This window comes from Ailuropoda melanoleuca, chromosome 2, assembly GCF_002007445.2.
Source record: "Ailuropoda melanoleuca isolate Jingjing chromosome 2, ASM200744v2, whole genome shotgun sequence".
Classification (NCBI taxonomy): Eukaryota; Metazoa; Chordata; class Mammalia; order Carnivora; family Ursidae; genus Ailuropoda; species Ailuropoda melanoleuca.
The window spans coordinates 48527432-48544554 of record NC_048219.1 but is presented as its reverse complement, the minus strand read 5'-3'; the positions used below and the strand labels follow the sequence as shown (position 1 = coordinate 48544554).

The 17123-nt window shown below is 36.6% G+C and overlaps 1 protein-coding gene across 5 annotated transcripts in view; it reads right to left on the bottom strand.

Annotated features, from left to right (window-relative positions):
• ST6GALNAC3 (ST6 N-acetylgalactosaminide alpha-2,6-sialyltransferase 3) overlaps positions 1-17123 on the bottom strand; it is a 543122-nt gene that overhangs the window by 204480 nt on the left and 321519 nt on the right. For all 5 annotated transcript variants that reach the window (XM_034653712.1, XM_034653715.1, XM_011221915.3 and 2 more), the window contains one exon: positions 1463-1872. In XM_034653712.1, the coding sequence (XP_034509603.1) occupies positions 1463-1872 (410 nt within the window). The remainder of the gene's footprint in view (positions 1-1462; positions 1873-17123) is intronic.

The window sequence follows — 17123 nt, the reverse complement described above, 5'->3', positions numbered from 1 at the left end:
AGGAAGNAGCAGGCTCATAGTGGAGGAGCCTGATGTGGGGCTCGATCCCATAACACGGGGATCACGCCCTGGGCTGAAGGCAGACGCTTAACCGCTGTGCCACCCAGGCGCCCCATACATACCTACTCCTTGATCTCTCATACCTATCTGTTTGGACAGCTTGTGCTACACTGATTCAAATCTAACCACTGGGATTCTTCTAGCGAACTCTAACAGTGGAAAGGGCCAGCATTATGGCAATTCCTGTCTTGCATTTCATTAGAAGCTGTGCATTTTGGGTGCTCGGAAAAAAAAATGCTACGTTCAGCCTACATTATCAATAGGAGGATTGAGCCACATAAGATTTTAAAATAATTATCAGCATACAAATTACACCCAGAGGGATCAGAAATTTCCCCCCCACACACATATCCTAATGTAGTTAAAAATTTAGATTTGATAATATTGAAGAGTGAAAGACATACATTTTGAGGAAATCAGATTGTTAACATTGGAATTATAGCCAAAGCTCAATTTATCCATGGTATTACATGAATAAGTACAATGCGCACATAACTTAAAACTTTTGCAATTGGTATTTTCCTTCAACAGTTCTTTATTAGAACTAGGAATATGAACTAATAATTCTATTTCTCTTCCATATACTGGTTTTCTAAAAAGAAAGAAAAAAATGGTAGGCAGTAGAGTCCTATCAAAGAAATGAGGGGGGTTAAGAGGGAGCAGAGAAGAAACAGGAGATATAAGGAGTAGAAAAATAAGGTGAGCAGGCCTCAAGAAAAGGAAGTGGGAAGGGTGGTTTACAGAAGGCTATGGGAAAAAAAAAAAACAGATGTAATGAAAAATGCAAATTGGTTTGTTGGATAATTGAGTGAATGGTATTTATACCTCATTTCTCTTCAAGAATCCACTGTTAATGATTTTCAGTAACGCATAATTTCAATATGGAATTCTGCTGAACATACCAATATATCTGTTAGATACCAAGTTATGGTGCTCACGATCACAGGGTCTATCTGCATGCAAGAAGCTACACAACCTTATTAGAGAATCAACAGCCTGCTGTGTTTTGTAGTCTCAGGTAAATTTTTACCACAACTTCTGAAGGAGTTTAGGTCCTAAAGTTCCTTAACATTTCTGTTTTGAAACAGAAATGTGTATATTTCCTTTCGGCTAACATCCAATTTAACCAATAGCAAATTGAGCTAAATAAGAACAAATCTAAAGATATCTTGGGGAAGCATCCAGTATTCTTTGGATCCTCAAGCCAATCAAAATGGAGAGAACAGAAGGTAGTGTAGGTGGAATAAATGGAGCCTAGTTGCTGGCTCATCAAGTAATCATAATAGTCAAAAAACATATAACCATCAATTTGAGAAATAACTCTGTTCATTTGATAGCTGGCAAAAGAACTCAGCAAGAAGCTAGCATAAAAGACAATGAGGCTGCCTCTCAGAGGACTCACCGGTCTTTCCCAGTTTCCTTCTTAAAAATGCCATCACAGTAACTCATGCGCTTCTCTGTGGTCACGTAAATTTGGGCATTCGGGTAGATGTCAACAGTCTTTTTCAGCATGTTGTACACAATGCCATTGCCGTCTTTCCTCATATTGCGGAAAGGACCCCAAATAACATAAATAGTAGCATTTGCTTCCTTGAAAAAATAATCAGGGTTTTTTAGTAAAAGAGGAACGCTGGTATGGGACACAACTCGAATCATTGTCATGCGGCCAACATCTTCTTCATAGCCCTTGGTGGGGGCATTGTTCATTCTCCAAATGCAGGATGACTGATCTATCTCATTCCCCACCTTCTGGCCAACCATCTGACCTGAGTTTGACACTATGGTGCAAAGGTCACAGTCCAGTTGCAAAGGCTGAAAAACAGAGAAAAAAGACAGGGGAGAGACACGTAAATTAGTAAGTTCCAGCTATCCAAACAAGTTCCTCTGAGAAAATGAAATTCAGATACTGTGTAGAGCAGCTGAGTGTGGAANCAGATATTGTGTAGAGCAGCTGAGTGTGGAATTTTCTGAAATATATGGACAAACCCTATAGTAACTACCACAGGTTATCAAGCTAGGGGCATGCTTCCATTTAAAAAGTGAATACAGAGTGTTAAGAAATAATTTTAATTTCTATCCCCTTGTGTCAGTTTAAAATTAAATGGAAAAATAGTCATTTGTTTTCCATTCTAAATAATGACTTTTCATTCAAAACCATAATTTCAAATGAAATAAGGCAAAAGGGGAAGATTTGATCTCTTTAATAAGGACGGTGGCTAAAAAAAGAAATGCAAAGGGAATATATCCAGGCTTCAATTCTGTATTTTACTTATACGTATGAATAGTTATGTAGCAGTTGATGAAAATATGAAAAATTCAGCAAATGACAAGGTTCTGAAAAAGACGTTCAGAGCCAAGATCTACTTAAGACAAATCTCAGGCTGGAAAAACTTTACAAAAACCCTTTAAAAATTCCCTGTATCACCATGTTAACTGGCCTTTGTGTTTCTATTTATTTTAGATGGATAAGGAAAGGTTTCTTTTAAGNTCTACTTAAGACAAATCTCAGGCTGGAAAAACTTTACAAAAACCCTTTAAAAATTCCTGTATCACCATGTTAACTGGCCTTTGTGTTTCTATTTATTTTAGATGGATAAGGAAAGGTTTCTTTTAAGAACTCAGGGAAGAGATGTACAGAGATAATAATCTCTAGTGCTGGTCTAACCACTACCCTCCTTGTTTTAAACCAATGAGGTAACAGAGACTCACAGAGGGTAAGCACCAACTTCTAGACCTTGCAGATGATAGATTCAAGTCACAGTGGTAGATTCAAATTTAGATCTTCTAGCTCTAAACCCATTGCTCTTTCCATTGTTCAATGCATTCCTTCCACCCAGGCAAACCAAATAAATTCCTTTGGCCACTTTCCTCCTACATGAGGAAAAGTCACCCTACCTTTTAAAAGAGTGATAAAGGAGCAATGCACTCTGTTGATATATGTCTTTCTCATCTTCCTTCTATGAGATTCTACATTTTGTATCTGACATTTGATCTTGTATTTTTATGATGCCTATTGGTCATTGATTCTTCTCACACTGGATACTGCCCTTATTTTATTAGCTATGTTGTATTTTATGTTTAATTTTATCTGTCCACTATACAGTAAACTCTGTAAGAGTCTTTTTCATTTTAGTCCCACTCCCCAGAAGTCCTTGGATTATTATAGGAGCCCAGTACACAGTGGTTAAGGGAGAACAATTGAATTAAAATAATTTATTAGGAGCCTGAACACTGAACTTAGTATTAGTGAAGAAATGGACTTTTCCAAGTTCATTGAGAATTGTTGATTTAGATGAAAGAGAAACACAATCCAGAAGAAACCTATCAATATACAAACAGGTCAATCTAGGTGGTTAAAATGAGAGGCAAAGTTCCTCTGAAAAGTCACCTGTATAACTACCATACAACTAGAACAAGATGTCTTTCCTATCAGTGGTAGGAATTCAAAGTAGTTACTGAGCAACTACGATGTGCCATGTTCTAGAGGCTGGGGATTATTCAGCTGTGAAAATTNAACTACCATACAACTAGAACAAGATGTCTTTCCTATCAGTGGTAGGATTCAAAGTAGTTACTGAGCAACTACGATGTGCCATGTTCTAGAGGCTGGGGATTATTCAGCTGTGAAAATTGTAAGCAAAACCCCCCTGACCTTACAGATCTTACATTCCACTGGGGGGAGAAAGGCAGTTAATAAATCAGCATAGTATATATGTTAGATGAAGACAGGTGCTAAATAGAGAAAATTAAAGCAAGGAAGGGGGTAGGATATGTGGTGTGTGTGTGTGTGTGTGTCTGTGTGTTGGTAGAGTGGTCAGAAAACACCTAGGGGTGGGTGGGAAATGTTGTTTGAGGAAAGACTTGAAGAAAGTAAGAGGGCTGGCTATGGGGATTTGTGTGTGTGTGGCGGAGGTGGGGGGAGTATTCCTGCAAAGCAAAACCAAAAGCCACTGCAAACACCCCGTGGTAGGAGAGGAACACGAGGAGAGCAACGTGGCCTGCAGAGCACTGAGGAGAGTCAGTGGGTACTGGGGTCGGAAAGATGGTCAGGAAGACATCACGTAGGCTATTTTACTCAGGAGATTTGGAAGGCTCTGAAGAGGCGAGTGGCTGATCTGCATTATATTTTAACAGCATTGGTGTGGTGCAGAAAACTGACAAAAAGGAAACAGGTAGAGACTTGGAGAATAGACTACTGCCACAATCATGGCAAGAGATGATGGTGGCTTGGACTAGGCACCATCTGGGTGGTGGAAGAGGTAGCAAGATGCTGGCCACACGCTGAACATATTCTGAAGGTAAAGCCTATTGGCTTGACCAGTAAAATGGACTGTGGAATCTGAGAGAGAGAGAGGAATCAAGGACAACTTTCATTTTTAGCCTAAATAACTGGAAGACTAGAACTGGCTTCAAATGAGAAGGCAAAGGCTTTAGGAGGGGCGAGCTCAGCGGAGAATAAGCTCATTTTCAGACCTGTTAGATTAGAGATGCTTTGAACACAGACTCCCTGCAGCTAATGTTATAACAAAACTACTCAAACTGCTTTAAAACAATTTTCCCCCAGATTATTGAAGTAATATGGGCTCATTGTGGAAAACTTGAAAAAAATAAACAAAAGAATAAAAACTCTCCATATTTCCACCACCTGACAACTTCTACAACATTTTATGTTATTTTCCTCCTTCTAGATATATTAGGTTGAGAAATACTATTTATATTATATTAAATTATATTAATATATTAATTATATTAAATTTGGAAACCTTGGTTTTTCAACTAATTTCATTTCACTAAACTCTCCCATGCCAGTAAACAGTCCTTAGAGGTGTATTTTTTAAAGAATTTATTTGTTTTGGGGGGAAGCGGCAGAGGAAGAAAAATCTTCAAGCAGACTCCCCAACTGAGCACGGAGCACTGAAGCAAGGCTCAATCCTAGGACCCATAAGATCATGACCCGAGCCAAAACCAAGAGTCGGATGCTTAACCAACTGAGCCACCCAGGCGCCCCTCTAGAGATACTTTAAATGCTGATACAATATTCCCTTATGTGGACATACCATAATGTACTTATCTGCCTACTGCTGGGCATTTGGCTGTTATCTGATTTTTTCCTTTGATGAACATCTTTGTGTTTCCCACTGTATTTTGGATGCTAGCAGTTATTAGGTTAATTTAACTTTACTTATTTTGGTTTTTATTGTGCACCTGTGAAATATGCCAGATGGACAAATGTTTCCATTCGTTTAATGTCAAAATGAAGGATTTTGAAAAAATTTGACTGATTAAGTCCATAAAGGTCTGCTTATGAAGTTTCTTTTTTTTTCCTATACAAAAAGAGATTCATTAAACTGTTAGAATCATGTAGGTTTTGAACAGGGCTGGACAAGAGACCACACAGGCTCAGGCATGGACTGGACGTGCCACCGAGGTCTCACCATTTACGAAGTGTCTTAAAACTCTGCTATCAAATGGACGGTCCACCACTCCTGCTACAGTAAGATTTCTGAACAGCAGGTTAGAATAGGTCTTCTCAAGGTGGGTGAGTATAGTAGGGCACTTGGAAATGGGGTTCTGTGGGTTAGTGCCACAGTGAAGACTTCATTGACGGTCAGAAGGGGGCATAAGAGGCTGCCTCTTGGGATGGGATAGTGATCTAAGACCTTCATGAAAGTAGGAGCCCACAGTTTTTCAGGGCAATAAGGAAAAACATGATATTCTTCCTGCCAGACGATTTGCAGCAGGGCGTAACATACATTACACTTAGCTAAGTCCTTCAGACCCACTTAGAGTCATGCAAATCAATGCCTGATTTAAACTGTGTGTGTCATATGGCACACTCCAACTTATCACCAAGATGCATATGGTGCAGGGAGGTTACATTCCATTTTCTGTTCCAAGAAGTTGCTTCACTGTATAATAAAAGCATTTTTGGGTATGGCCTCCACAAATAAAAAAAAGAAAGAAAGATAGAAAAAAGAAAAAAGATAGAAAGAGCCTCGGATATGTTCTAATCTACAAATTTGCATTGGATTTCCTAGTCCTTGAGTGAATTAGCTGGTTGTGCTGTAACAAGCCTTAATTTAACTAATAAGAATCAGCATACTGGTTTCACTTGACAATTGTAAGCTCTGAAAGTGATCAATTAAGACATCACAATCTGTTTCATGACAACGTATCAGGATGCCGCAGCTGTGCAGATTATGAGGTCAGCAGCTGACTAACAACTTGAGGGCAAACATTGGCAACCACAGCCTCTTATTTATGTAACAAATATGTAACTGGGCAGAGAGCTAGGAATGTAATCGCTTGGGGGGATAGGTGGTGATCTTTAAATCGTCCCTTTCCTTTCCATACTGTCACCATAGCCAGAGTCGTAAGAGCCTTCCATGTACCTATCCTGCTTGGCCACAGTCCTGCCTAGCTGCCTGATGTCCTAAATGAGGTACCAGGAGACATGACTGCATATGGTGACACTCTATTTGCCACTTGGTTGCAGGGACCATTTTACAGTATGTTAGGAAAGACGGACTGGCTGAATGCAACAGTCCTAATCATAATCAGAAGTTTCAGATAACACCAAGAAATTGCTAAGTCCCAAGGGAGTCATTTATACGTTTGAAGATGCTTCAAACTATGGTAAGCCATGATAAAAAAGAAATACCTAGGCACAAATGGACGGTTTGACCCAAGAGTCGCACTTATCTGGTTATCCGGGTTCCTTTTATTAGCTTTATCGCCGCATCTTGTGATCTCAACTTTCTTTGTTAAAATGTACTGCTGTTTCTTGAACTCGTTTATATTATTTGACTTGGGGCCCTTGCTCGAAAATGTATTCCGTATGTCTCCACTCGCTCGGTTCTGCCTCAGTAAGCAGTTTCTTCCCAGACTGAGGCCCTGGATTTTCCGAGACCTTAGGAAAGATTTAGCCAGCTCCAACTCTATCAAGCCCTATCTTAGCTTTGAATTCTCCTTTTTAGTTGACTTGGCCTTACGTTTTTGTTTCTTTTCATTAAAAACAAACTTGACATCTTCATCTTTTTCTCTAGTACACTCAAAGCACCATCAAGCCAAATGCTTTGACTGGGCTTGTGCTGTGTCTATAAACTGAGATCACCACAAATATTCAGCCGACTGTGTCTGTGCAACTGTGTCCCTCTTAAAAGAAAGCCCACAAATATCAAACACGTCCTTTCTTTCTTTCTTTTTTTAAGATTTTATTTATTTATTTATTTATTTGAGATAGAGTGAGAGAAGCATGAGCAGGGACCAGAGGGAGAGAGAGAAGCAGGGTCCCCACTGAGCAAGGAGCCGACGTGGGGCTCAGTCCCAGGTCCCTGGGATCATGACCTGAGATGAAAGCAGATGCTTAATCAACTGAGCCACCCAGATACCCCCAAACACATCCTTTTACTTAAACTCTAAAATTATGAATTTTTTTTAATGGTAAGATCACTATATTTGATTTGGGTATTTCTCCCTCGCAAAAGGATACAAACTCTGTACCTGCATATCTGGTTATGAACACTCAGCTTGGGGAAAGTTAAGAATTTGGCAACATCTATTAAACGACCAAGTAATTTTTACTTAGTACTAATTCTGTGAAAGGCCCATGAAGGATAAAATAATTTTAGAATTCTAATCAGTGTGAGCTTTTAATCTCAGTACACAGCTCTGAGGCATAGCAGAGTTCGATGATTAACTAGGGTCGATTCATACACTATTTTAAAGGCCTAAGGGATTCCCTTGAAAAACAAGTCCTTTCTCTGCTAAATGAATCATGACATTTGCTTCCTTACAAGAAAAAGGGCTTGATTCCTGTCTTGGGCACAGGGAAAGGATGAGAGAGGGGGGAAGGGAAGAAACAGAGTAAGAAAGACATCTAAGCATAGTGTGTTATACTTATTGATAGAAAAATGATTGAACACTTATTATGGGCCACTCATCCTGCCCAGCACTTTATTACATTACTCCATTCATTCTCATAATAAATTCTTCCTAAGCTGGATTGTTTTTATTTCCCATTATAGAGTTGAGGAAATTGAGATGAACATGATATCCAGTGGGTACTAGACATCTTTCAGGTTAAAAAGAGGAGCATGTTTTCTTTCATAAAATGCATTTGCAGGACTAAGGGAAAGATATTAAAGAAATATTATTAATATATAATATATAAATATATTTAATGTATATTTAATATATACAATATACAAATATATATAAAATATAAATATATATTATTAATAATTTGCATTATTCCTAATACACATTTAGGCAAACATCTTAAATCTCACCCATTATATTAAAATTATTTATATTACATTATAAATTAATGTTTTGAAACATCTTGTTGGCCAAGAATTTCACCAAAAGAGGACAATGTTTCTCAATTGATGAGAGGCTCCTCCAGAATATTAGGGTTTGCATATGAGCAGAATTATCCTCTCTTCTCTGGCAATGGTATTAGCATGGCATAAGAAATTATGTAGAAAATTTTTTCTTATTATTTTTGATTTGAAATCTGGCTGAAACTTCAGTGGAAGATAAACTAATCATGACCAATTTTATTAGCCTCCAATGGTTCTCCACATCTTTACTTAATTTGTTTTTCAAAACTTTTTCATAACAGCAGTGAGTTGTGTTTCTTTCTGAAGCATTAAGTGATTATAATCCATGTCTGAGGAAAAAAAGGACATGGCAATGATGTTTTTAGAAGCTGATCTCCGTGGCTAAAGGGAATACCTCCGCCTGCATGAAAACCTCCTTGACATAAATTCACTTTAGAAGCCAACATGGCTGCTTTTAAGTACTTGGGAATCAAAGTTAGTTCAAGACTGCCAAGACTTTCTCTAACTCATGAGTCATTCTTCCCTCTGTACTTAGGAAGATTCCAGAACACTGGCTGATTGGGAGACTATGTCCCTACTACAGGTCCTTTTACAGCCATGTCAAATTTTATTTTTATTTTATTAGAAGCATGAGTATTTGGCACAAAAATGAACTTTGTTTGCAAAAATGCTGAAGAATGCAAGCTCAGGGAAATCAAAAAGGTCCTATATTTTCTGATCCTACGGGGGAGGGTGGGAGGAAGGTTGGCTGTTCTTTACCTCTTTTTAAGAATCTGTGACATTTTAATAACTAGCTTTATCTTCCTGTGTTTAAATATTATTTATATGGACCCTAGAAACCAATTTACCATGACATGCACAATTGATCCTTTCTCGGTTAAGAAAAAAAAAAGGAAAAATTAACAAAATTAACATACCACCCACTCTGATTGGCAAGCTTATTCTTTTGTTACTTTTCAGTCACTTTTCTCTTCAGATTAGTACACATATAGTTAAAGAACGCTTCTGTTTCTCTGCTTCAAGTTTACACACACACACACACACACACATGCACGTGCAGATACCTTCATCCAGCTAATAAGACCTCTCGCTCTCCTAGCCACTTTTTCATCCTGCTCCTTACCCAACACTCTGGAAAATTCCCCTTTTCTCTTCTTTGGGTAAGAACCTGACAAATTGCCCTGTCTTTTTGAATGATATATTGGGACAACTGCCAAGCACTTTACATTTTAATCAGCAAGAAGAATGAAATATTTAACCTTTCCTTTTTTTCTCTGTGAATAAGCGTAAAGACAAGATAATTAGAGCTTATAGAATAGATAATTAAAATCTGCGAATTAAAACTTGCAAAACAGTGTGGTTTCCCCAGCAAAGAGAAATGGCCATGTACGAAAGGTCACCTGTCAACTAGTTCTAGTTATTAAATCTCTGCATTTATCACTAAGGTGGCTCTATGGAAAACGAAGGTCAAGACATTAAATTATGAAACAGTCAGGATTAGAAAAGGTCACCAAAAACTCAAGTAAAATTTAACCAAACCTGCTAATTCTGCACCCAGAAGCAAGCAGACACAGCCAGGGATGAAACATTACACTGGAGAGCACTAATCTCTCTCCCCACGCTAGCCCATACTGAACATGAATTTCTATTTGACGTCTTGAAGTATAAAATGAGACTTGCTTATCGCAAATAAAAACAGGAGCTTCGATAAATATTTCAGAATGAAAATCATGTTTGAATCGAACTAGCTTAAATTATTAAAAACATTGTTTTACACTACTTTAATGGTTGCTTTCATTTCAACCATAAGAACGCAATTTAAAATATTGGCCACGGGGCACTCCTGGCACCCTAAACTCTTTACAGGACAATTAGCAACTCACCACTCACTAATTTACTACTTTAATATTGAAACAAATGAGATCTTTGCTTTTCATCATCCAATTTGAATGAATTTGAACAAAGCAAGTTGAAAAAAGCTCCAGAGATGCACTCTTCAGTTTGCTGTCATTTATTCCTCTACTCTTCATGAATGTCTTTAGAGTTTTAGTTTTTAGAGGCTTCAACATGTATAATGATGCCATTGGGGAGTAGATTTTGCCTTTATTCTCCTTGATGTTCTTTTGAGGTCTTTCAAGTGAAAGGTACAAAAGAGGCATTAACAATCTGGCATTGTTTTTATTGCTTGACAAAGAAAAAAATGTATTTTAATTTTTCCCGTGTTTCAGGAATGATTAAGCAAGCTGTTTTCATCTACACCGCGTCACTTTCAGCAGACCTCTAACTGTGAGCAAAGAATTGTGAAGACTGTTCTAGAGAGAAATCAGCACAGTTCAACCAAGCCAGCCTGTAAATGTACTTCCTTGCCCCTCTACAAACCAGCATCTTTCAGTTAATGCAGCTTTCAAAAGCAGTGTATATAAATCACACACTACGAGTAACAGCATATAAAAAGACAGATTTGATAACCCACGGTTTAGCTCTGATTCTCTGTGGATTTGGGATATGGCATTTACCTTGATTCCTACCTGGTGGCATTACATCTAAGCATAAAACTTAATATGGGGGTACATAAAAATGTTAATGTCAAGAAATAATTCTAAAACAGGCAACATAAAGCTATGTTTCTCAGTTGCCATAGATGATGTGTTCTTTTTATTTGGAAGTTCCTTGAGGGAAATGGATCTGTATAATCATGTAGGCATGCCAAAGGAAAACAGCTTGCATTCTCTGGAGTAGAGGCAAAAAATGAGTCTTCTCAAACCAAGAGTTTTCTCCTGTGGACTGGAATAATGGAAATAATTCATGTTTCACTATCACTGGAAGGTCATAAAATCTGACTCATTTTGCAACCAACTTACCTCTGGATTATTTTCCTCTCAGGAAAATGTGCTCAGGACACAGTGCTAACATTCTACCCACTATGTCATATCAGAAAGTAAGAAAAACACTGATTCATGCTACAGTATTGGTATCTTAACACATCACTCAATTAGAGACATGGCTATCAACACAATTCAACAATGACCAGGAGAGCTTTAAAAAATATAATGGTGATACTCCACCCCTGACCCCTCTTGAGGATGGTGCCCACATATTAAGTTGTTTTTTTTTTAACAAGTTCCGCAGATGATTCCAATGGATATCTAGCTTTCAGAAATGTCCTTTAGGAATTAGCAATGATAAATGAGGAGACCATAATGCCTGATTAAAGAGATGAAAAACAAAATGGTGAAGGTGGATCCTGGGGTACTATATGGAGAAGATCCTGGGGTAGTAAATCTTGCCAGTTAGAACCTTGAATACTACTAGATTGGTGACCAGTACTTACAACTGAAATCAACCCAAGAAGTCAGAGGCTATGAAGAACAAATGGAGAAGATATTGAAAGTATGCATGTAGTACCAAGCATGAGAACTTTTATTTACCACAAAGTTATGTTAATTATACAGCATTAGAGGTCCTCTGTATGTTCTGGCTAAAATTTGCTTTGGAAGTAAGGAAGAAAATCATGTTACCTTATAAATTTTCTTAATTGTCATGTGGAATTTCTGCCAGCATTTAAGGCTAGTGATCAATTGAACATTTGTTCAATACAATTTTTTCCCCATCTTGTTTCATTTTCTAGGCTGAAGGATGCTTTGAGAGAAAGAGGTTGGTGAAGATGGACTGACTGCAAATAAAAGAGAAGGGCCCATGAATGAATCGAGAATCCCAGGAAGTTAGGAGTCAATAATGTAAGAGTATAGTTGAATGGTTATCCTTTGAAGAGATAGAGACACTTCTTCCTCTGAGACAGGAAGAAAGAATTAAGAAGGAGAGGAGATACTTAGAGGTAAGGTGAACTGACTTCAGGAGAGGGATGGACTTTTGAGAAAAAATATATTTTTTAAAGATTTTATTTATTTGAGAAAGAGAGAGACTGAGAGAGAGAGAACATGAGATGGGGAAGGGTCAGAGGGAGAAGCAGACTCCCCACTGAGCAGGGAGCCTGACGTAGGACTCAATCCCAGAATCCAGGATGATGACCTAAGTCGAAGGCAGATGCCCAACCAACTGAGCCACCCAGGCGCCTGAGAAGATATTTTGAGCAAGAATCAAAAGGATTGCCAGTAGTGCCACAGCCAGAACTTAGGAATTACAGATTTTTGATGAGTGTGCTGCAAGATTATACATTCTTTCTAGTGTTGTTCAGGAGCACAGAGGCAGGAATGAAGAAGCTAGCCCGCTTGATCCAGGGCTGGAGATTGTGGCAAGCGATCTACTGAAAGTTCATAGTTGAGAAATAATTATGAGCACTACTAACATGGATTCCCACTGAAAGTGGGAGGAAATGGTGGCAAAAAGAGCAAATAGAAGAGGTAAGAGATAAACTGAAAATGAGAAATTTTAAAAATAATAATATACCCATTTCATGTTAACATAACATTTTTTTCTGAAAAGTACTATATTTTTTACACAAGTAGTGAAAAGAGTAGCATTATTTATATTACATTTTTGTAAATTTCTTTAGTGTCTAGATTAATTGAAGATAGCTGGATTCTCATATCTGGTTCAGCTTTCAATCCATTGCAACGTATGTTTTTGGTTGAAGCAGAAGAAAAAAATCCAGCTTCACAAAGATACGTAGTAGGGAAAGGAAGATAATTGTAGATATTTTTCTTTGAATCTACACCAAAATTTGACAAGTGGCTATTTCTTAAATTTTATTTGCAATATTGGAACCTCAATAAAATTTTCTACTATTACATTAGAATCCACTGGTCTATCTAACACTTTTCATGGATCTTTAACACTGTGCATACATGATTTTGTAACATCACACACTGGTCTTTGAAAAATATTAGTGTAATGAGTTACGTCGATACTTGAAGTGTTGAAATTTTTCAATATATATTTTAAACATATTCATTGATATAATCACTGACCTCATCAGAAAAGCCTTTAAGTTTTGAGAAACCAGAAAGCTGATGGTGACAAATGTAAGTTTTCTAAAATGTTAATTTTGACTTGAAAGCTCAATTTTTGTCATTAGTAAAATAGGCTGCCTGTTATTTTCTTGAAGTGACAGGCTCACTTCATTCATTTTTAAGAAAATGTCTGCCAAATACCTAAATCTGAATATTCATAATTTGTCTGTGGGCTGTTATTTCAAGTAAAAATGGTATTCAAGGAAACTTGCAACTCATACAAAATTTTTCAGAATAAAAAAGCTGGGGAGCAAACTACATCAATGTAATTTACAACACTAAGAACATTCACAAACAGAAACAAAAATTCTACAGTCAACATTGTATTTTACATTTAATCACAAAATTTTGGAAATTGGGAATAAAACAGTGATTTCCACTATCACCATTGTTATGCAATATTATACTGAGGTCCTAACCAGTGCAGCAAGGCAGGAAAAAAAAAATGAAAGGATAATAAATGGAAAAGAAGAAACAAAATATAATTACTCACAGGTGATATGACAATATAAAAGAATGCACATACAATTTGTTATAATTTTTATTAGACTTAGTAGGATTGCTAGATACAAATCAATTGTATTTCAAGTGTATCAACAACAGTGAAAATTGAAGAAAGTATATCATTTGTAACTGCATCACAATAAAAAATACCTAGGAATAAATCTAGTAAAAGATGTACAAGACCTCTGTGGAGAAAATAACAGATCTTTGATGATGAACATTTTTTAAAAAACTTTATATAAACGAAGAGATATAACATGTACATAGAATAGAAAACTTAATGGTGTAAAGATGTAAACTCTTCTCAGATTGAACTACAGATTCAAAGTAATCTCAATCAAAATTCCAAAATACTACAGGATTTCTTTCATCAAATTTTATAAGCTGATTGTAACATGCATATGAAATGCAAAGGGCCGGAAAAGCTAGAATACCCTTGGATGAAGAACAAGATGTTCCTGGCACAAGGATGGGCAAATAGACCAATGGAACACAAAAAAGACCCCAAATAATCTGGGATCCAAGTGCCAAGCAGAGTAGTGGAGAAAAAAAATCAGGCTTTGAAAAAAGGGGAGTTGGAAGAACCGAATTTTTTAAAAAGCAAATCTAGGCCCTTATTTATACGCAGGTGAACTGGAAACTTGTATCTGAAAGACAGTAAAGCTCTATTAGAAAAAAATGTAGGAGAAAAGTTATATAACATTATAATAGGAAAAATTTTTCTTAAAGAAGATACAAAAGCACTAACAATAAAGGAAAAGGCTGACAAAATAAACTATATTAAATTAAGAATGGCTGTCTTTCAAAAGACAACATTAAGAGAGTAAACAGGCAGGCTACAGATGTGTGTGTGTGTGTGTGTCTATTCTCTTTCTTTCCCCCTGTGATGTGTGTATGTGTATACATATATGCATATATATATCCTAAAAAGAATCAATATACAAATATAAAACAAATCCTTACAAATCAATAATAAAAGATAGCAGACAGCCAAAGCAACAGAAAGATGGGCAAAAGATTCAGTCATTACATAAAAGAGGAAATTCAAATGGAAAATAAACATCAGAAAAGGTGCTTATCATTAGTAATCAGAAAAATGCAAATTAAAACAATGAGATGTTATTGCACCTCTACCAGGTTGCCTGAAAATTAAAATGTCTGACAATAATAAGTACTAAAAAGAATGTATAGGAACTGGAAGTCTCAAACAATAACTGGTAGGAGTGTGAGCTTTACATAAACATCTTGGAAAACTAAAGCAATCTCCTGTATACTTGAATATCTATCTATCTATCTATCTATCTATCTATCTATCTATCTATCTATCTATCATCTATTCGTATTTATATATATCCTAAGACCCAGGAATTCTACTCCCTGCTATATAGCTTGTAAAAATGCATTCCTTTATATACCAGGATTCATGTACAAAAATATTTAGAGCTGCATTGGTTATAACACCCTCAAATTGCAAACAACACATATATTCATCAACATTCTTGTGCAAAAGAATACTATCTAGCTTTGAAAAAAATGAACAACATGTATGAATCTTAAAACATTATGTCAAGCAAAAGCCATACACAAAGGAACATATAGCAGAAGATCCTACTTACACGACATTCTTAGTAAGCTAAGAGTAGGATATTTTTTTCTTAACATGATAAGGAACATCATTCTGAAATTATAACCAACATCCCAGTTAACAATGCCCTGACAGAGTAGCACTGATGTACTGTAATATGGTAGTTAAGTGTTCTTCAGAAATGGTGTGCTGACAACAAATATGCTGGCAAATGTCACATACATTCTCTACCTCCGGAGATGGCCGATGCATATTAAATACTAAAGGTTGGGGCGCCTGGACGGCTCGGTCAGAAGAGCATGCTACTCTTGATCTCAGGGTCATGAGTTCAAGCCCTACATTGGGTGTAGAAATTACTCAAATAAATAAAACTTAAAAAAAAAACAAACACCTGGGGCATCTGGGTGGTTCAGTCAGTTAAGCATCTGCTTTCACCTCATGTCATGATCTCAGGGTCCTGAGATGGAGCCCTGCATCCCTGCTCAGCAGGGAGCCTGCTTCTCCTCCTGGCTGCCACTCTCTCTGTCAAATAAATAAATAAAATCTTTAAAAGCAAACAAACAAAAAAACCCTAAAAGCTATAATATTTAAAAAAATACTAAGGCTATGAAAAGTCATTTGCTAAAGAAATCTGCCTCATTTTGTTTAATTCGGAGTTTCAGCAAATTATTTGGAAACCTTAAGCTCTTTTTTCTGTTGTTTTTAAATTTTTTTTGTTAGGAGTCTGATTAACATTTTATGGAGTAACAGTTTGAAAGATAGTTTGGAAACTCTGTACTAGATATGGTCTTTTCAGGGCTGGAAACAAGATGCGAATGCTCACTGATTTCATAATTATTTTACGTTGTTCTGGAAGTTCTACTCAATATAATAACTGAAGCCCAGAGGCAGGGTTGGAGGAAGTATTAATACTGGAACAGAGGGGGAAAATCTTCATTATTTTCAGATGATATGCTAGTGTTCCTTGCAAACACAACAAACCAAAGAAATTTAAAGTGGTAGCCAGCTACAACTTGGATATACAAAATTACCATCCATAGTACATCAGCAAAAAACAGAACTACAATAGAAAACTATCTAATGTACAACAGCAACCAAAATGCAAAATACTTAGGGGTAAAAACTGAATAAGAAATTTGTGAATACGCTAAGAAAAATGAACATATAGGCTGTCAGTACAGATACAGAATTATAAGTGGTTTCTAAAGGGAAAAAAATACTTGAGTTTCTACCTCCAGACTAGATGCTTGCTAAAGTTTATTTCAGGTCTAAAATCTTGTGTTCCACTATTGGACAAGCTAAATAAAACCTTTGAGTTATAGGAATCTGATATTAGGATTAAAATATAATGTTTATACTTGCTTTGGAGTCTCTTTCTTTCCTTTATTACTGTGGTAATTATAGTTTGAAATTCCTTTCTTGTTTGAATAATTATTTTTAAACTATTTTAAATCTTCTTCTAGATATCATGGGTTATTGACCCAGTAAATGAAATTACTGAGTCCACAGTATTTTAATGCTTTAATGAAGTGGCTTTCTAAAAGGCTCACTCCCTGTGACCATGTAAAGCATAGCAATAAGCTAAAACTGAAAATTACCACCCTTCTAGTACCCAAGATTGTGGAAACCAGACAAACTAGAGACCTCACTCAGGCTTCA